At 37.3% G+C, this 20,789-nt stretch overlaps 1 protein-coding gene across 2 annotated transcripts in view; it reads left to right on the plus strand.

Annotated features, from left to right (window-relative positions):
- IFT88 (intraflagellar transport 88) overlaps positions 1-20,789 on the plus strand; it is a 37,114-nt gene that overhangs the window by 4,055 nt on the left and 12,270 nt on the right. The window contains exons 5-20 of one of the 2 annotated variants that reach the window (XM_032220196.1): positions 365-421; positions 1,413-1,466; positions 2,478-2,541; positions 5,240-5,309; positions 6,259-6,349; positions 7,741-7,845; positions 9,797-9,899; positions 11,089-11,203; positions 12,693-12,924; positions 14,017-14,087; positions 15,071-15,157; positions 15,602-15,701; positions 16,920-17,006; positions 18,188-18,374; positions 20,085-20,193; positions 20,335-20,485. In XM_032220196.1, the coding sequence (XP_032076087.1) occupies positions 365-421; positions 1,413-1,466; positions 2,478-2,541; positions 5,240-5,309; positions 6,259-6,349; positions 7,741-7,845; positions 9,797-9,899; positions 11,089-11,203; positions 12,693-12,924; positions 14,017-14,087; positions 15,071-15,157; positions 15,602-15,701; positions 16,920-17,006; positions 18,188-18,374; positions 20,085-20,193; positions 20,335-20,485 (1,683 nt within the window). The remainder of the gene's footprint in view (positions 1-364; positions 422-1,412; positions 1,467-2,477; positions 2,542-5,239; positions 5,310-6,258; positions 6,350-7,740; positions 7,846-9,796; positions 9,900-11,088; positions 11,204-12,692; positions 12,925-14,016; positions 14,088-15,070; positions 15,158-15,601; positions 15,702-16,919; positions 17,007-18,187; positions 18,375-20,084; positions 20,194-20,334; positions 20,486-20,789) is intronic. The other variant, XM_032220197.1, reaches the window with a different exon arrangement.

Raw genomic sequence — 20,789 nt, forward strand, 5'->3', positions numbered from 1 at the left:
TTATCGATATCTCTTCGGAGATAACAAATTCTCTTCAAAGATTTGTGCCAAAAGTTCAAAACAGCAAAACTCATGATTTCTTTGAATCAAGCACAAGTCCTGGTAACTTCTTTGATGTTTTCATGCATTTTCCTTGGCAAGGGAATAGCAGTGGATTGCGGGAGTGGTTTTTCAACTTCTGTGTTTATTCTATGCTTTTTAAAGATGATGCTAAAACAGTATTTGACAGGGTTGATGAAATTTTATAGAGATAATTAAATAGTTTCACTGTAATTACACATAGTAATTCTATTTAAACTACTGCATTCTAGTTCTTGTAAAATAATTCTTAATGCTTAATTAACACTTAATTCCTTTTTACAAGCTTACGGCCAAAGTTCCAGGTACATCAAGTGCACGGACTTTAGCTACAGGGTATGTGGTAAGTTGTTATTCTCTGCATATTTTTCTCCTGCTCTTCTTTCTCTGCTTCTGCTTTTTCACCAACAAGACATACTAAGTGCAAAGTTCCTGATCCCAGTCAACCTGTCAAGTTATGTAGCTCCCATATTTTGAATGCTCACAAGAAGGACTAAAAATCTGAAAGGGAGAAGCAAAGCTCCAGAGTTGAGGGGTGATGTCTCTTGAAAGCTAGATAGAAAGCCAAAAACTATTACTTAGGGATAGTTATTTCAATAATTTGAAACAACACATCCCATTTTAGAATGCATTATGTCACATCAAGTATTGTCAGTGGAAAGAGGAAAATGCAACTTATTGTTAGGTTGTTGAAATCAGGAATAATCAGAATATAAGTCACCCTTCCAATCTTTATTCTCCGGATTTCTTGGAAGTAGATCCCAGAATCCTCAACCTGTAGTAGTTATGACCATCATGCCTGAGAATTCTGGGAGTTGTAACCCTGTAAGTTTATGTTCCCCAAGTTAGGGAAAGTTGTATCCTATGAATGAAGAGAGCTGGAAAATGGAACCACAACTGAGAAAGACAAAAGACCAAGAATAAAACTGCTGAATTTGTTGCAAGAAATGAAAGAAAGTAGTTTAAGCAGTTTTCTATGGCAGTGACTTATGGATATTGAAAATGAATAGAGCAGAAGCAGCAACTCTTATATAAAGCCAGATGCTATTCTTCTCTCTGGCACCAGTTTTAATTTATATAAATATTTAAAAATATTTAAAAACAAATAACAATTAGGAGATGTCTCCTAACACCATACTTTATAAATCTGAAGATTGAAGTGAAAATTCCATATCATAGACATAATAAAATTGTTTGGCTCTTGCATTGGTATTTGAGCAGTGTCACTTTCTGCGCTGCTAGAATAGTGATTTTTGTGCTCCAGACCTGCTTATTCCCCTAGAAATAGAGCTTGGAGTGGTGATTGATCAAAATATTTTCTTGCATCATGATAGTCAAAGACAACATTGTCTTCATCAATGGGCAGACCAATGACAGCAGCTTTACAGGTAATACTGTTATAATTTTTGCTAAAATTAATTTATAGACAGCAATTAGTAAATCTAAGACTATCTGTGTCATGATGGGGAACAGCTGGTTTTAAATATAAGGAATGAAACATAAGGGAAAATGAGAATATATCATTAGGTACTCAATTTTAGCATTTAATAAAAAATTCTTGCCTAAAAGGTATATTTCCATTTATAGCACCAAATTTGAAAAATAAAATTTTCCTTAAAATATGGGTTATGAACCTACAGTAGTAAAATTTGTAATACTTCTGTAAATTCACAATAATGGGATAAATGAAATGTATGCAAATAGCCCCTTTGAATCAATCTAATGATTTCATTGCACAATATTGAACAATAAATTATATTTATATATATGTATGTGGTATGTGTGTGGATAGCTAGCTAGATAAATAGCTAGAGAGAGAGGGAGGGAGGGAGGGAGGGAGAGTGAGTCCTTGACTTATGACGACGATTAAGCCCCAAATTTATTTTGCAAGACAGTTAAGTGACTTTTGCCCCATTTTATGACTTTCTTGCCACAGTTGTTAAGTGAATCACTGCAGTTGTTAGTAACATGGTGGTTAAGTGAATCTGGCTTCTTCATTAATTTTGCTGGGCAGAAGGTCACAATGGGTGATCACATGTCCTCGGGGGACTGCAAATGTTATAAATACATACCAATTGCCAATCATCTGAATTTTGACAATCTGACCAATGGTTGTAAATGTGAAAACAGCCATAAGTCACTTTTTTCAGGGCTGCTGTAACTTCAAACGGACACTAAGCAAATGGTTGTAAGTTGATAATTACTTGTATAACAACTAACTTAAAAAATCCTACATACTACAAGTTATTATTGAAATTCTCAAATTGAAATTACCGTGTTGAAGTATTAATACAGTTCAGTTTCATGTATTTGTCTTATTCTGACACTTAATATGAGAATTATATAGTAATAATGTAAGAACCAGCTTTCTTCATGATTTTCATCATTTATTCTTTAAGGACGGTGTTACTCGACCTATGACAGCAGTGCAGGCAGCAGGTTACACCAAAGCAGCTTCAAGAGGTATATATATATATACATATATGTATGTATATGTTTTCGTAGATTTTCACGGGTGTAGGTATGCTGGTCTGGTTGTATTCAGGTCTTTTCCCATGTAAGATTGAGATTGTCTTGGCAACGTTTCGGTGAGGTCTCACTCACCATCTTCAGGTTGGTGTTTTCGGCTTAAAGCGTGGTTGGAGCTGCCGTCTTTCTATAAATCTTGGTGGGGGTGTGTGGAGTGCTGGCGTTGTTTCAGTAAGTGGAATGATTTGTTGTGTGGTTGTATCATGATTGGTAGATTGGTGAGGATTGGTGCTGGCTGTGTGTCCATTGTTGTTTTGTGTTGTAACGGCCTGGGTGATGGGTGGGGTTCGTTTGTTGACTAGGGCTGTGACGATACCTCCCGCCTACCAGACATCTGGAAACCAGCCCTAGTCAACAAACAAGCCCCACCCACCATCCAGGAAGTTACAACACAAAACAACAACGGACACAAGCCAGCCCCAATCAGCCCCAATCTACCAATCATGATACAACCACACAACCAATCAATCCACTTACTGAAACAATGCCAGCACTTCACACACCCCCACCAAGATTTATAGAAAGACGGCAGCTCTGACCACGCTTTAAGCCGAAAACACCAGCCTGAATATGGCGAGTGAGACCTCGCCGAAATGTTGCCAAGACAACCCAAATACCTGTGTGTGTGTGTGTGTGTGTGTGTGTGTGTGTGTGTGTGTGTGTGTGTATGTATGTATGTATATATACACACACACATTAATATGTTATCAACTATGGTGTCCTTCCAGAGCACCTGACAAGGTTGTCCGTTGAGGATATGATTTAAAAACAGTTCTAGTCCTTCCTGTGATGCTAAATAATGACTAAATGACACTTTGGCTATAGATGTATAGCAGACGTGTTAAATTCAAGGCCCGGGGGATGGATCTGGCCCATGGGGTACTTAGATCTGGCCCACGGGGCCACCCTGGAAACAGCGAAGGAGTGGCCTGCAGTGCTTCTGCCAGTAAAAATGGGATGCCATGGCCTCCTGCAATGCTCTGCCAGTAAAATGCGCCCCCCCCCCGAGCTCCGTTTTCATGGACAGAGCATTGCAGGAGGCCATGGCAGTTGAAAATGGAGCTCAGGAGGATGTTTTTGCTTGCAGAGCGCTTGGGCCCCTACAGGCACCCCCTGACACGAATAATGTCAAACTGGCCACGCCCACCCTGGCCATGCCCACTCTGGCCCTCTGAGGTCAAACACAATCCTGATGCGGTCCTCAATGAAATCAAGATTGGTACCCCTGATGTATAGCTTCCCACAGAGTATTAATATCTGCCTAAAACTGGTGGGAGAAATAATTCAAAATTTGGAATGGGGTGAGATGATTATGCTGGTAGCATCCAACTCTGCTGCTCCCTGTTATTCAACTCTATGGAAGCAATTAATATATTTGAGTGTGCGTCAGTTCAGTTATTGGCTATATGGAGAATAAGCTGAAATTGAAGCCAAACAAGGTAGAGATCCTCTTGGTCAATAAGAAAATGGACTTGGGTACTGGAGTTTATGATGGGAGTGCATTTCATCTAAAAAAGTAAACTTGCAGTTTGGCAGTGGTTTCCTCGATCCTCAGCTGACTCTAGATTCGGGGGGGGGGGGGGGAGCTATGATAAGGAATGTATGTATTTATGCATATCAGCTGTATCAGACTTCTTAAGCCAGTCAGATTTAGCAACAATTAGCCACACCTTAGTTGTGTCCTGTTTTGACTCCTGGAAATTTGAAATTGCCCTTGAACAATGTTTAGAAATTGCAATTTATACAAAATCCAGCAATAGACTGTTAACTCTGCAAGATACATAGATTACATGCTGTTTGTCCTTAAAGACATGCACTGCTTGCATGTACTGGGCATGGTTTAAAGTGTCATATTATCCTTTAGAACTTTAAACAACTTGCTTAGGATTTCACTATCTAAGGGGGCCATTCATCCTGTTATGCACTTATCTGGGCTGAAGTTAGGTTCACTGACAATGCCAGGTCAGAAGAAGGCTTTTTCCTGCATTGCTTCCAGATTACGAAACATCCTTCCTCAGGAGTGGTGCTTAGTGCAACATATCTGGTATTTAGAAAACACTGTAGACACAATTCATTTTTCAGACTTTAAACTGTTAAATCATTTAAATTTAAAGTTTTATCTTCTAGGATTGTATTTATTTTTAATTTTGGGAGTGCCTTATGTACATATTTGTGTAGAAAGAGAGGTTAAGGTTAAGGTAAAGGTTCCCCTCGCACATATGTGCTAGTCGTTCCCGACTCTAGGGGGCAGTGGTCATCTCAGTTTCAAAGCCGACCAGCCAACGCTGTCCGAAGATATGTCCCTCGTCATGTGGCCGGCATGACTAAACGCCAAAGGCGCATGGAATGCTGTTACCTTCCCACCAAAGGTGGCTCCTATTTTTCTACTTGCATTTTTACATGTTTTTGAACTGCTAGGTTGGCAGAAGCTGGGACAAATAACTCACTCTGTTACGCAGAGCTAGGGATTTGAACCACCGAACTGCCAACCTTTCTGATTGATAAGCTCAGCGTCTTAGCCACTGAGCCACTGAACTTATATCAAATAAAGATACATTTTAAAAATTATTGAAAATGAGGCTTTAATAGAGAAATATTGCTAGAGTTCTCAGTTACATTTATTGATTTGTAGGTTCTGCATTTGATCCTCTTGGCCAGGCAAGAGGCCCAGCTCCTCCTCTAGAAACAAAGAATGAAGATAGGTATGTAGATAGTATTACAGTTATTTCATGTCTTTTTTGAGGGGAAATCAATAGCATATACATCATTGTAAATGAAATAAAACAGAATTTGATTGGAAAAAGCTGGATCTTCATTTTTCTCTACTGGTATTATAAATTAATTACTATGGGGTAATGTTTTGATGTCCCACAATGCCATCTTCAAATACTTCCTTATGACTGGGATAGATTTGATTCATTATTAATTACAGTGTTTTAGTTTTTGAAAGTATACCACTGGATATATCAATTGTGTTTAGGTAAGGGGTTGTATGACGGGGTGGGAATTGGGTGCAGGTTGTTTACTTTTAATTATGGAAATTAACTGCATAATTTGGGGCTATTCATTTCTTTTTAGCCCAGGCTAGCTTCATATGATGAAGAGAGATTGCCATGGAAGTTGTGTTGAGCTATTGAAAGAAAGGCAAAATATAAATCAAATAAATAAATTACCCAGCCTTTTTTGTATCTAGTGTTTGTTTGCAGATTAAACAGTCCTCGTTGTAAGTCAGATTGTTTCCACTTCATGCTATTGTGTATGCTTCTCAAATTTTCCCTGGGGAGTTGGAACATAATTAGGAGGTGGACAGGAAATAATGTCTTCATAAATCAGATTGACCACCATACGCAGTACCATTGGAATCTTTCATTAGCTAAAAATCATTTCACCACAACAGTTTTTGCTACAAAAAGTTATTGGGAGATCTTTTGAGGGACCATGTATTTTTGTATTTTTTCTTCAGAAATAGTCCAACCCGGGAATGTAATTAGAAAAATGAGTATAGAATTATCTGTATGGAATAAATATATATAGAAATAAGGGCAGCCCAAGCAGAACATAATGTAGGATACCTAATATATGTACCAAAGTGTAGATTTTTTTGCCTTGGTTTTTCTGATGCCTTATGATTCTGTTCTATCCTTATTTCAGTCCAGAAGGAAAGATTAAACTGTTAGAAAAAAAAGTGAATGAGTTGGTGGAAGAAAGCTGCATTGCTCACAGCTGTGGAGATTTAAAATTGGTAAGATGTAAATTATTACTTCATCCTAAAATACAAGGCTGTATTCTTGCTTTTATAGTTTTCAGATTGCCAGTTTGTTTATAGTAATAAAAGATGGAGAGCCATCATAAAAATCTTAGTTGGATAAAAATTCAGCACAAATCTCATCACATCTAAATATAGCGGCTATATGAATTCATCCATTATGTATAAAGTTAAAAAAAACCTAGTGTAACTCCCTTGATTAACCAATTGATTCATATGGGAAACATACTAATATAAAATGGCCTGCTCATATTTTTGCTTCTGGACACCATTGTATTTGCTTAAACCTTTTATGGAAAATGATAAAAATATTTGTTTCTAAGAAATGTTGAAAGAGTGCATAATCTAGAGTATATATATTTTGCAATTTTGTAAGTCTGAGGGTTTTAGAATTAAGTTTGGGCTGGAATTCAGCTTCTTCTGTATTTATTTGGAAAAAACCTCCATCTATCTATAATACTTGATGAGAGCATTGAGGATTTCAAGCAGTAAGATAATATATTGTTCCATCTTTCAAAAAACCCAAAGACACTGTAAAACTATGCTATGAGAGAGACCATTTTTTGTTGAAAAGGAATTTGCTACAATTGCCCTTACCAAGAAACATATAGAAACTAGTTCCTGCTTCCTTCTTCCAAATTAAATAATTGTTCATTCCTTTCTTGGTATATGGACTGTATTTTTCAGAATATAAGACGCACCCTTTTCTCTCTCAAAAAAAAGGCTGAAAATCTGGGTGCGTCTTATACACTGAATACAGCATTTTTTGCCTCCCAAAACCCCGCCCCTTCACCAAAATGGCCGTGCATAGACTTTAGGAGGCTTTCAGAAAGCACCTGGGGGCTGGGGAGGGCAGAAATGAGTGAAAAGCGAGCCATTTTTTGCTTAGTTTTGCCCCCACCCTCATCCCCCAGGAGCACTCTACAAGCCTCCTAAAGGCTATTCATTCCCTTTTAAAAAAAAATGGGCTCATTTTTGCAAAAAATGGGCTGTTTTGGGGAGGTCTGCAGAGTGCAAAACCTTTTTTTTAATTTGCCTCTTCAAAATCGTGGTGCATCTTATACTCCGGTGCGTCTTATACTCCGAAAAATATGGTAGTTTTTTTAGATTTCCTTTAGTATTCAAAAATAGAATTTGTAAACTCACTTTCCACCAAAGTACAGCATTAAAATATGCTAGTGAGGGATGCATTCCCTACTTGAGTATCCTTATGACATGAGTGTATTTGTTGATGTTGCATCTTACTAGTGATTTTATAAGCATAGAAGTAGGTTTGTGTCAATATATACAGTATGAAAATTGTTTTATGCAGCATTGTCTATGAGAGGGCATTAGGCACTTGTGAAACATAAACTATTTTCTTCAAGGCTCTAGAAAAGGCGAAAGATGCTGGAAGAAAAGAAAGAGCCTTAGTAAGACAACGTGAACAGACAATGTCTCCTGCTAATATTAACCTTGATCTTACATATACTGTAAGTAAACCATAAAACACTCAATGCACATTCAGAATCTTAAGAATGGGGTTAATTATACCTGAATGAACCCTCTCAGATGAATATTTGTATGTACATATTAAAGGGCATGTATTGTAATTGTATTTAATTGAATGTCAGCATTCCTGTTTGAATTTAAAGACCATAAACAACATAAATCAGATGGCTCAAAAATATCCTAGAACTGTAGGCTTGCACTTGCCAATATTGATAGTAGGCATATGTTATTTGTCTCTTTGTTTAAAGTTTTATATGCCCACCCATCTTATACAATATAACCTTGGATAAGTAACAACAGCAATATTACTAAATAAACAACCCCATAAAATTAAAGCTATGCCAGCTAAACTTTAGTTTAGACCAGTCTTTCTAAACTATAATGAAAGCCTATAGCTGTTGAACCATCATATAAATTTGAACTAAATTAATTATTTCTGACTAGTTAATTTAATTTAGATAAATTATATGTAGCCTATTTTCCCCACATTTGGCACCTGAGTTGTTCGCCGCCCTGAGTCCCTCCTGGAGAAGGGTGGCATAGAAAATAAACTAAATACAAATACAAATACAAAATGTATTCTGAAAAGTGCTTTATAAAGATTGACTATACTAATCGATTTTATTTGTATTTCTTTTTATAATGCAACACAGAACATTTTAGTAGTAATTTTCATTTTTTTCTATAATATTAATAATATTGTAATATTTTTAGCATGGATTTATTTATTAAATTTGTGTGATTCCCAAAATAATATCCAAATATGAGGAAAGGAACGAAAGACTTCTGGTCTGTATCTTCAAACCTAACTCTATATATTAACAGCATCTGGTTGCCATATTCTATGCCTTGTAGTAGGGATGTATAGGGCTTCATATCTAAATGAGTATGAACATGATATCTGTCAGTATCTCCTTAACACAGCTTTGTCCTTTCATAAGCTTATCTGATAGATGTGCATCTCAGGAAGATAGTATTTGGGTGAAGGAAATGATAACACTCTCACACCTCCTTTGAAGCAGCTTATTAATAAAAAGATAACTGGAGAGGGAGTGTAATAGATAGCGAAGAGGTTGTAGGTCCATGATGGGGATCAGGTGACACGCAGAGCCCTCTCTGCGGGCACGCTAGCCATCACCCCAGCTCTGCCCTGCTTGCGTGCATGCTTCCCACCAGCCAACTGGTTTCTGGGTCTCTGCTGCACATGCACAGGAGGCATGTGGGGGATGCGCTCATGGGCAGAGGGTGGGGCACATACGGGAGATGTGCATGCAAATGCACAGGGGGTGTGGGGAATGTGCAAGAGCGCTTGCATTGCATTTTGGGGGCTCATGCAGCACCCCTGTGCCCCATTTTGGCTTCCAGGTTGGTGCATGAGGTCTTCCAGGCCAAAACGGGGCATGGGGGACTGCTTTAAAGTGATTATTTTGGCTAGGCTGCCATATTTTTTAAAAAATCCTGGAAAAAGGCAGTGCGAAATCTTTTCCTTTGTTACCATGAAGCTAGCAGTGTCAAGTTTCACTTAACTTCCTTTACATTTTAATCAGTTGTGGTTCCAGAGTTGCCATTGTGTGAATGGGAAAGGCTTCATGGCCAATTCCCATCATGCACAAGCTCTCACAGCAGATTCTTGCAATTCCAAATGTACCACTGAGCTCAAAGGGCTCCTGGCTCAGAAGTAAAAGACCACATCTCTCGACCCTTTCCTTGAAGAATAGGATATACCACACCAATTTTTCAATAATGTTCTGCTAATAGCTATTCTGATCTCTTCCTTGGTGTAGCTGCTTTCTGTTTTCTTCCAAATGGCAGCAGTTCTCTTTTTTTCCTAGATAGTTGCTACACTACTGACTGCTGCAATTTTATGATGAAGAAATTTAAAACTGTTGCTTGTGGAAGACAATGGAAATATTCTCATTTCTTTCCTTTTAGGTACTCTTCAATTTGGCTAGCCAATACTCTGCTAATGAAATGTATGCAGAAGCACTAAACACGTATCAGGTCATTGTAAAAAACAAAATGTTTGTCAATGGAGGTACTTTACTTTTATCAAATTAAACCATGCTGATTTGTTGTTATTCCAAATTATACCAAATGGGAACTATTTATTTATTTATTTATTTATTTATTTAATAAACTTATATAGCCACCCAGCACATACCTAGGTGATTCTGAACAGTGTATAATGTTTATCATAGTCTGTTCATTGATATTGGGCAAATGTAGAAATTGATGCCATTTTATAAGCCCTGTGAGATATTTTTATTTGTCAGATATACTTTCAAATCTGAAGTAACATTTTTTGTGAATTATTTAATAAAAGAGATTGCCTAGTAGTACTTAGTACTACTACTACTACTAAGTAGTATAGTACTTTTGAGTTTTAATAAGTTCCTCTAAGTCAGGAATAATTGAATTTTGCAGTTAACTTATGATCATCTATATTTTACAGTCCAGATATCACAACTCTGATAATCTCTGCATTTAATTATTGTATTCTTAAAGTATGTGTTCTGACAACTTTGCCCGCTAGTTTACAAGCTACAGAAAAAATCTCTATACCATTCCCCATTCAAATTTTGATATTTGTTCCAGTATAATCCTCAAGTGATAAAAGAATTGAGGTTTTTCTTGAGGCCTAGTTTTTCAGGTCTGTAAATTAGACAGGCCCAATAAAGCCAGCATTTAACTATTGAAATGTTTTTAAGTAAAATGAGAAGCAGTTTGGGATACTTGTTAAGCCACCAGGCTAGAAACCAGGAGACTGAGTTCAAATCCTACCTTAGCCATAAAAACCAGCTGGGTGATCTTGGGCAGTCATTTTCTCTCCCCAACTCACCTCATAAGGTTGTTGTGAGGAGAATAAGAGGAAGTGGGAATATTACATATGTTCACTGCCTTGAGTTATTTTTTAAAAAATAATAAAGGTAGGATACAAATAAACAAAGCAAGTTTGACTCAAGTGGCATAGAAATTGTGGGTTGCAAATAAATAAATAAACTTGCAGCCCAAAGTAAGTAAAAAAGACTGCTGTCTATATAATTATGCAACTGGAAAATAAAGGTGCCAAACATTCCCTTTCTTTTTCGTCCAAAGTAGCTCATTGTTTTTATTTTCCTCTTCTCCAAATCAACTCTATATATTTTATATCCACATAAAGCCTAAATGACATTCTGGAAAATTACTGAGACATGAGCTACATCTTATTCTGTATTGTTTTATAGGTATGCTGAAAGTGAACATGGCAAATATTTATTTGAAACAAAGGAACTATTCAAAGGCTATCAAGTTCTATCGAATGGCTCTAGATCAGATTGCAAGTGTCCACAAGGAGATGAGGTGAATTACAATAAGATTTGATCATTTGTTATTTTCTGTCTACAGAGGCCTGTTGGTCTCGTCAATATGCTATCTACTGAGACTACTTATGACATTTTGATTATTTCACTGCTATCTTCATATTATCTTGAGAGCAAAGGAGACATGACAGAAGAAAGCATTTTGGTTATCTGCCCTGTTTTATATGATGTGGGATCTTCAAGCAAAAGAGCATATAGAAATAAGGTGGAAAGCAATTTAGTGTCCTTACAATTGTGTATCTTTTACAGATAAGTCTTCCTTTTAAGGGTTGTAGGTGGCTGATATCTGATTCTCTTTCATCTACCTCTCATTAATAGTTTGATAATGCTTTGTGATCAGTGGTAGGTTTCTACCGGTTCGGCCAAACCTGTAGTGGTATGTTGGCCTGGGTCACTGGAACTGGCAGCGACCCAGGCCTGCCACGCCCCCGAACCGGTTCCCCAGTCTCTTCTGCTGTTGTTGGCATGTTTCTGCGCATGCACAGAACAGTTTTAAGTCAACTGCGCATGCGCAGCAACATGTGACGGGCACGCACGAAGCAAGCAGCACATGCGCAAAACGCCCTCTCAGCAAACTGGTTGTAAACCAGTTAGGAATCCACCACTGTGTGATCCAACTTAGTTGACTCAAAGAAGATAGCAAATGTCCTATAACATTACCTGATATTCAGTAAGGTATTGAAGAAAGAACTAGTTGATCAGGAGACAGCTTAAGTGGGAATTGGATGAAGGCTATAATGAATAGGACAATTTTGTCAAGAATTGCTTTCCTCCATATAATGTATCAGTCATTAGTTCCAACTTTGTGTAACTTAAAGGCCTTTTCAGTAGTGGGTCCTTATTGTGTATTTTCCTTTTAAGGAAGATGAGATTATCACACTTTATTACTTGGCTTTAGATAGGCAGAAAAACAGTTCTCATGGTTTTTAATGGCCGATGGTTGATTTTTATCCATTCTTCATTGTAATAAATATTGTTTTCAAATGTTTTTGTAGGACATGCCTCTGTACTTGTGGTTATTGCTTTTATAATGATATACTTTTATAATGTTTTATTGTATACTAGCTGATAAACCGGTGTGGTCCAGGTAATTATTTAGAGGGGGAAAATGTCCGGACCAGACATAATTTCTAATGTTGCATTTTCCCCCTTACCAGAGGGAGCGTCTTTGTGGAGTACTGTGAAGCCCTTAACCTGGCAACTCTACTGCGCTGTACAGTAGAAGCCATTTTACAGCAGTACAGTAGAAGTCATTTGAAGGCACAACAGGCTGTATTTTAACAGAACACACACCCCGAGGGGTGTTGGCAATTTTTCATATTTAATTTGTTTTGGTATTGTTATTACTTTCTTCTACACAGTGTTAAATTGCATTTTTGACTGTATTCTAAGCAGAGTTCAACAGTCATAGGATACCTATTTTAAGATACAGTTTAATATTAGATTCTAACAATGGTGTATTTCATTAGGATTAAAATAATGCAGAACATTGGCGTTACATTTATTAAAACCGGCCAATATACTGATGCCATTAGTTCCTTTGAGCACATTATGAGCACATCACCAAACCTGAAAGCAGGCTTCAACTTGATTTTGTGCTACTTTGCTACTGGAGACAGAGATCAAATGAAAAAAGCCTTCCAAAAACTGCTTGCTGTTCCATTGGAAATTGACGATGACGACAAATATATTTCACAAGGAGTAAGTATGCACAAATTCATAGACTGCCATTTATAGACAGTTTCTATATGGAACAATGTTCCGTATAGTATAACAGTGCAGGGGTGGGATCCTACCAATTTAACAACCGGTTTGCTTTGTGCATGCTTTTGCGTGCATGCACAGTTCAGAGAACACTTACAGCTTTGGAAGGAAAACAGCTGAGGCTCAGCAATCCACTCTTCCTTGCAACTCAGCTGAGAAGATAAAGCGCATGGGCGGGCAGGAGTGAAGCAGTTCATTCCCAGCTGATCGTCGGAGCTACCGGTTTGAACCGGTAGAATCCCACCCCTGTAACAGTGCCATAAAAACTATGATCAATATCAAACAATAGTAACAATAGTAATTTCATCCCATTAGATCTTTTTTTTTCCTAACAAACAAATATTTTAAATGCAGTTTTGAAGTAAAGTTTATTACACAGATGAAATGGTTGCAGTCTAGCAGCATTTAAATAGTTCTCATTTGGACGTGTACATCATTCTATAGATTATAAATGACAGAATAATTACAAAATTATTTAATAAAGTCCCTCTGTGCATAAAGGGGTTTTAGATCAAAAAGTAAATAGAAATTGATACTTTTGGAACTGAAATACATCCTCAACTCGGCACAGAAATAAGCATCTAACCTGCTATACAAACGTAACTCGGTTATTTAAAAATGAATCTTTTGCTTAGACTGCTGAAATTTTGCAAAAAGATCTGCTAAGCAATTCGGTTTTATTGACTGAATAAAAATAGTTTACAGACAGAGGTGGGATTCCATCGATTCACCTGATGATCATCTGGGCCCGCCTGTCTGCCCCTGCGTTTTACCTACCTTTATCTTCTCAGCAGAGACTCAGGGCAGAGTGGCACTTTTCCTTCCCAAGCAGCAATCCGGAAGGTAAGTATTCTCTGAACTGTGCACACGTGTTCGGTGAACTGGTTGTTAAACTGGTAGGATCCCACCCCTGTTTAAAGAGAATGACACATTAAATATTACGGTTTTCATGAATACATTTCTGTGTCCATATATTCATTCCTGTTTTTTACGTAACCACAATGACTAAATTTTCCTCTTTGTTCTTAGGATGATCCACATACAAACCTGTTGATAGAAGCTATTAAGAATGATAGCTTACGACAAATGGAACATGAAAGGTAAGTCTCTCTTGTATTATTTCCAAAGGTCTTTCATTATCTTTCATATTTTGTAGATATGTTTAAGCAACAGAAGAAGTAAATGAATTCAGTGTGCTTTTCTGTCTGTCTACTTTGGTTATGCTAAGTTAGAAGTCAATTTATTTTCATTTATTTACTAAATTTCTTCACCTCTGCAATTTCATTAAAGGTTTGAGAAAATATGTGGGAAGGCAGGTTTAAAAACTGGACAGGTAACATGTTAATAATAGGTTACACTGTGGAATTTTTCTAGTTAAGGTGCCAGTCAAATCTTTCCCTCTTCAAGGTATTTGATTCCATTCCCCCCCTCCTGATTTCTATTCCATCTTTCTTCCTATGATTTAGTAATATTAGTCATATTCCATAATCCTGGAACAGAATGTCTATGGTGATTTTCAGTCATCCAGGTCCGTCCCAAAGGAGATTTTTCAAAAGGCAACGACTTTGTCTTTTGTTGAAGATGTTTCACTTCTCATCCAAGAAGCTTCTTCAGAATTTGGAGGAGAAGCGAAATGTTTTCAAGGAAAAACAAAGTCCAGTTGCCTGTTGAAAAAAGTTCCTTCAGGACAATCCCGGAGCAAGTTCAGTTCTATTTAACTCTTTGCTCTTTAGAGTTGGATGAGTGGTAGGCGAATCTAAATATTTATACTTTTGCAAAATCTTCAAACTTCCCGAGCCTACTGGTATTTTACTTTATTTTCCACACTCAAAGAATCAGGGTTCGAAGTGAGGATGGAATGAGTGTCCTAATCAGTACTTTTAATGGAGGATTGTAGCCTAAAAGCTTATCTTAAGATACAAATCAATTTCCTTTCAAAGTATCTTAGCTGATGTTTTTATTTAGTATTTATTATTTAAATAGTTAAATCTAATATTTATTTAGTAATTCCTTCAATATAGTTTTCTATTAGCTACTATGTATATATAGGCCTTGCCCCTTTTCACTAGAATTTTTTTTTTAGGAAAGCTACAGCAGAAAAGTATATTATGACAGCTGCTAAACTAATTGCTCCAGCAATTGAAACTTCATTTGCAGTAGGTTATGACTGGTAGGTGTCAGTTTTTAACTGTGGACCTTCGTTATTCACCTGTTATCCTCTGGTTGATTTTCTTAAAGATTGGATATTAAGTCATTGTCATATGCAATGAAAGAAGTAAAATGAAATAATTTGTATTTTATTGATTGTGTGTTTACACTTGAAAGCTCTAATGTCTGGATCTTGCATAGTAACAAACAATATAACCTTTCTCAGTTGAGTGGAATTAATTCTAAAATTACAATATAAGGCTGTTATAAAATAGAACTACACAACAAATTCACCTTATTAATGTTTTGGTAATTTATTGAGTACTCAGTGAATCTCCTTTTAAATATTTGGGTCTGTAAAATTGTCAAGTATTTAAATCAATTTATAGGATCAACTTAAGCAATTGCCTTCTTAATGTATAAAGACTCACTATAAGAACAAAAATTATCTCTTTTTATTTTGAAGGTGTGTTGAAATGGTAAAAACATCTCAGTACGTAGAGTTAGCCAATGACCTGGAAATCAATAAAGCAATTACCTATTTGCGGCAAAAAGATTTTAATCAGGTACAGTGTTTTCATAAACATTTTACTGGTAAATTTTTACATTGAATCATGATCAGAATATAATTTCATATCTTTAACAAATTGAAATATTACTTTAGTCCATTAGTCAATTTATGAAAAGGTTTTAGAAAAGTGAAGTTAATGAACCCAGTATCCTTACAAAGACACTACTGATGTTGAGAGCTTGATGGTTTGTCTTCATCTCCTGCCACTCCTGAGGGAAATTACTGTCCTGAGCTTATGAGAAGCAAGCATCTGGAGCATAAGTGGGCAATGTCCCACCATTTTCTTTCTCAGAGAAAGATTCTCTACGATCAAGCTGTCTTGTGGGTAACATTCTAGAAGCACACAATGCCACCCTCTGATACAGATTTCCTCTCTTTTCTTGCTACTAGATTTCAGAAGAGGGTTCAGGACTGAGCTAATTGTCCAGGCTAGAACACTCAGAAGGGGTTGCATTGGTTCCAACCCACTCAAGGATTTTAAGATTGATATCAACGAGAACTACAATTTCTGGGCTGCAGAAATGCAGACAAGTCAAAAGAAAATTCTAATTCGTTTCTGCCATCAAATGAACAGATGGATTTTTCCTGGATAGATCTGGCAGTTCTAGCAAAAGTATATAAATTGATCCTGAAATGGACTGGAAGACCTGAAGTGCTTGGAATAACATTATTGTCAACTTTTACTACCATATTTTTGGAGTATAAGACGCACCGTTTTCCCTCAAAAAAAGGGTGAAAATCTAGGTGCATCTTATACACTGAATACAGCATTTTTGGCCTAACAAAACCCTGCCACTTTTGCAAAAATGGCCATGCATAGGCTTTAGGAGCCTTCCAGAGTACTCCTGGGGGCTGGGGAGGGCAAAAATGAGGGGAAAACCAGCCGTTTTTTGCTCGTTTTTGCCCCCCGCAGCCCTCAGGAGCACTCTAAAAGCCTCCTAAAGCCTATGCATGCCCTTTTTTTTTTTGACAAAAAAACAGGCCATTTTTGGGAGGTTTGCAGAGCGCAAAAACTTTTTTTTTAATTTGCCTCTTCAAAATCTTGGTGCATCTTATACTCTGAAAAATACGGTAGTTCAAACTAGAAGTTTCACTAACTGAAGTTTTAGAACAGTCTTCAGAAGCAGCTCATCTTCTGCAACTATCCAGTAGAGCTGAGTAGGGTTTTTGTTTTTTTACATTGAGAGTAACTTTGCTTTTTAATTATTTCTAGGCCGTTGACACTTTAAAGATGTTTGAAAAAAAGGATAGCAGAGTTAAAAGTGCAGCTGCCACAAATCTTTCTTTTCTATACTTTCTGGTGAGTAATTAAAGATTTTTTTAAAAAAGAACTAAGTCTGAAGATATGAAGCATCTCTGGGTTTTCTCATATGGTTACTTTTAAATATAGTCAGTAGTTTTAAGAACAAATAACCGTGGAGTACATTTTACTAATTGTTAATTATCTTGAAATTGAAAGTTAATTATCTTGAAATTGTTCACTTCAAGTGAAATAAGCTTCTTTTCTTAAAGATAACAGCTCAAAGTTCAAGTAGATCAATCTGCTTTTCTAAGTGACAGAGCAATGAGTTCAGTTGTACATGTTGACATCTAAGTGACACAGACTTTAAGCCACAGGTTATCCATTTCTGCCATGGCAAGTTTCCAAGATGTATTATTTAATAGGTGCTTAAAATAGATTAGAATGATACCCTTTTGGCAACTTTGAAATTCCCTTCTTTTACGACCGCTTGGATCTTTGGGGAAATCATCAGCAAAATACATGCAAAATATAAAATTAAACTAGTGATAATGGAAACAGGATTGATTAAATATCTTTTCTCCTAATATTTAATTGGTCAGCTAAAGGCAATATTTATTGGCTCATGGGTTCTCAGAGGAAGGAAGCAATGAAGGGAACTTCAGATTAATTCTAAGGAACCGGGAGTAGAAATACTTCTGGTAGGCAAATGTCTGAAGAAAAAGATAATTGAACTGGATTCGTTAAATTTGTAAGAATTTGATCTACGGTATTTAAAACCATGACAGCAAAATATTTAGAAAGTAGATATACTGTTATATCACTTAACCAATCTTAATAGATACTAAAATCTGATAATATGGTTTTAATAAAAACTGAAGGCTTGAAACTACACTTAACAAATTTATGTATATGAATCTATACCAAGAGCCGTGATGCACAGTGGTTAGAATGCAGTACTGCAAGCTATTTCTGCTGGCTGCCTGCAATTTGGCAGTTTGAATCTCATCAGGCTCAAGATTGACTCAGCCTTCTATCCTTCCGAGGTGGGTAAAATGAGGACCCAGATTATTGGTGGCAATATGCTGACTCTGTAAACTGCTTAGATAGGGCTGTAAATAATATAAAGTGGTATATAGGTCTAAGTGCTAGTGCTACATCTGGAATCAAAAAATATATTTTAAATGATTAATTTCCAAAGCATCAGTAACCAGATAAGATATGTTCTTTATTTAATTTAGGAAAATGAGATTATGCAAGCAAGCAATTATGCAGATTTAGCCGTAAATTCTGACAGATACAATCCAGCTGCTCTGACAAATAAAGGAAACACCATTTTCATAAATGGAGATTATGAGAAAGCAGCAGAGTTTTATAAGGAATCATTAAGGAATGATTCGTCATGCACCGAAGCGCTTTATAATATTGGTAAGTCACGAGTGAATTTGGATTGCAATTTGAGATGACTGGAACTCTGGATGTGTCATTTTTAAAACCGGAAATTAAGAGCTAGTTTTTGCTCTTAATTGAGGAGCGGGGGGGGGGGGGTGTTTCACAATTGGAAGGCCAAGATGGTATGTTCAGGTGTAGACAAAAGGCACCCCTCTGAAGGAATTTAACTGCCCTCAGTAGGCAGCTCTTTCAGCCAGCACCCAGAGATGAGAGAGACTTCTCTTAACAGAGCATCAGCAGCAGCTTACAAACTTCCCTGCCTGTTTCCCCACTGACTTTCTGGGGAAGCCAGCAGAGAAAATTGCAAATGACAATTACATGATTGCCAGGTGCTTGGCAAGTGCTGACCATGGGGGTATAAGGTGGGCCATAAAGCTCTTTTTCTGAGGCTGTCATAATTCCATGAATAGTTATAAGTGGATGGCTGCTTACATGTCATTTTGAAATTATTGTGGTTTATTGTAGATGCTTTAGAAAAAAATCAAAGAGTTTTTAAGACCCATCATTACCCCATTTTGGCACTCTGAGGGAATGGAATAAAGCAAAGGATCAGAAGCCCTCCCATGACATTTTCATCCACAATTTCTAGTTAGTGTCATAAGATGCCAAAACTGCTTGCTAAGCTCCGTATCAGAGTTTTGTCAGCATTTATATCAGTTTTATTATACAATACAATAGCAGAGTTGGAAAGGACCTTGGAGGTCTTCTAGTCCTCCGCTACCTATGAAGCCCTACATGGCATCGGACCTGGGTACCTGAGAGACCGCCTCCTGCCGATTACCTCCCATAGACCGATTAGATCTCACAGGTTAGGTCTCCTCCGGATTCCATCCGCCAGCCAATGTCGGCTGGCAACCCCCCGGGGGAGAGCCTTCTCTGTTGCAGCTCCAGCCCTCTGGAATGATCTCCCTGTCGAGATCCGGACCCTTACTACCCTCCCGGACCCTTACTACCCTCCCGGTCTTCCGCAAAGCCATCAAGTCCTGGCTGCTCCAGCAGGCCGGGGGGCTTGTGAAACATCCAGCCCCACAGAAATTGTGAATGTTGCGGTTTTTGTTTTAAAGTGTTGTCTTTGTCCAGTTTTCCCCTTCCCTTATCTATTGTGAGCCTCCCGGAGTCCTTCGGGAGTGGGCGGCATACAAGACAAATAAATACAAATACAAATAGTCCAACCCCCTGCCTAGGCAGGAAACCCTATACCGTTCCAGACAAATGGATATCCAACATCTTAAAGATTTCCAGTGTTGAGGCATTCACAGCTTCTGGAGGCAAGCTGTTCCACTGATTAATTGTTCTAACTGTCAGGAAATTTCTCCTCAGTTCTAAGTTGCTTCTCTCCTTGATTAGTTTCCACCCATTATTTCTTGTTCTACCCTCAGGTGCCTTGGAGAATAGTTTGACTCCCTCTTCTTTGCAGCAACCCCTGAGATATTGAACCACTGCTATCATGTCTCCTCTAGTCCTTCTTTTCATTAAACTAGGCATAACCAGTTCCTGCAAGCGTTCTTCATATGTTTTAGTCTCCAGTCCCCTAATCATCTTTGTTGCTCTTCTCTGCACTCTTATTATTAAGAAGACTCCCAAAATGGATAACCTTTGAGCATGTGTGGCATTTAGTTATATTATAGAAAATGTAATTTACCTCACTTTATTTATATTTTTCATAATAAACATCTCTTTTTGCAGGTTTATCATACAAAAAGTTAAGCAGACTAGATGAAGCATTGGATTCTTTCCTGAAGCTCCATGCAATTCTTCGAAATAGTGCCCAGGTTCTCTTCCAAATTGCAAGCATGTATCTTTTCCACAAAGCCAATTTTAACTCTTAGATGTTCAGGTCCTATGGAATTCAACTGGAGCACAGCAGTGCTCAACTAAACCTTGCAAGGTATAGAGAAAGTCCTCATAAGATATTCCTTAACTGACCATATTTCAGATATGAATTAATGGAGGACCCTAATCAGGCCATTGAGTGGCTTATGCAACTTATTAGCGTTGTTCCCACGGACTCACACGCATTGGCAAAACTTGGGGAACTCTATGATAGTGAAGGCGACAAGTCTCAAGCTTTTCAATATTATTATGAGGTAGGTGTTTTAAAAAATTACATTTCTGTACCAGCCTTCATCTTGCATGTTATCTGGGGCTTACTGGAATTAAAATCTGGTGCATCTGAGGTCCATTATTGAGGAAGCGTAATCTGTTGTATTTTCTTATGTACATTAGGCATATTATGTAAGTGAAAATAAATTTAATTTGATACTTTAAAAAGGCACAGAGCATAAGGATTAAACATTCTGATTAATAAAAATAATTCTAATGCTAAATATATATTTGATTGGTCAAGAAGATGGAATCCTCAGAGAAAACATTTTATTCAGTAATACAACA

Source organism: Thamnophis elegans, chromosome 6, assembly GCF_009769535.1.
Source record: "Thamnophis elegans isolate rThaEle1 chromosome 6, rThaEle1.pri, whole genome shotgun sequence".
In the NCBI taxonomy this organism is placed as follows: domain Eukaryota; kingdom Metazoa; phylum Chordata; class Lepidosauria; order Squamata; family Colubridae; genus Thamnophis; species Thamnophis elegans.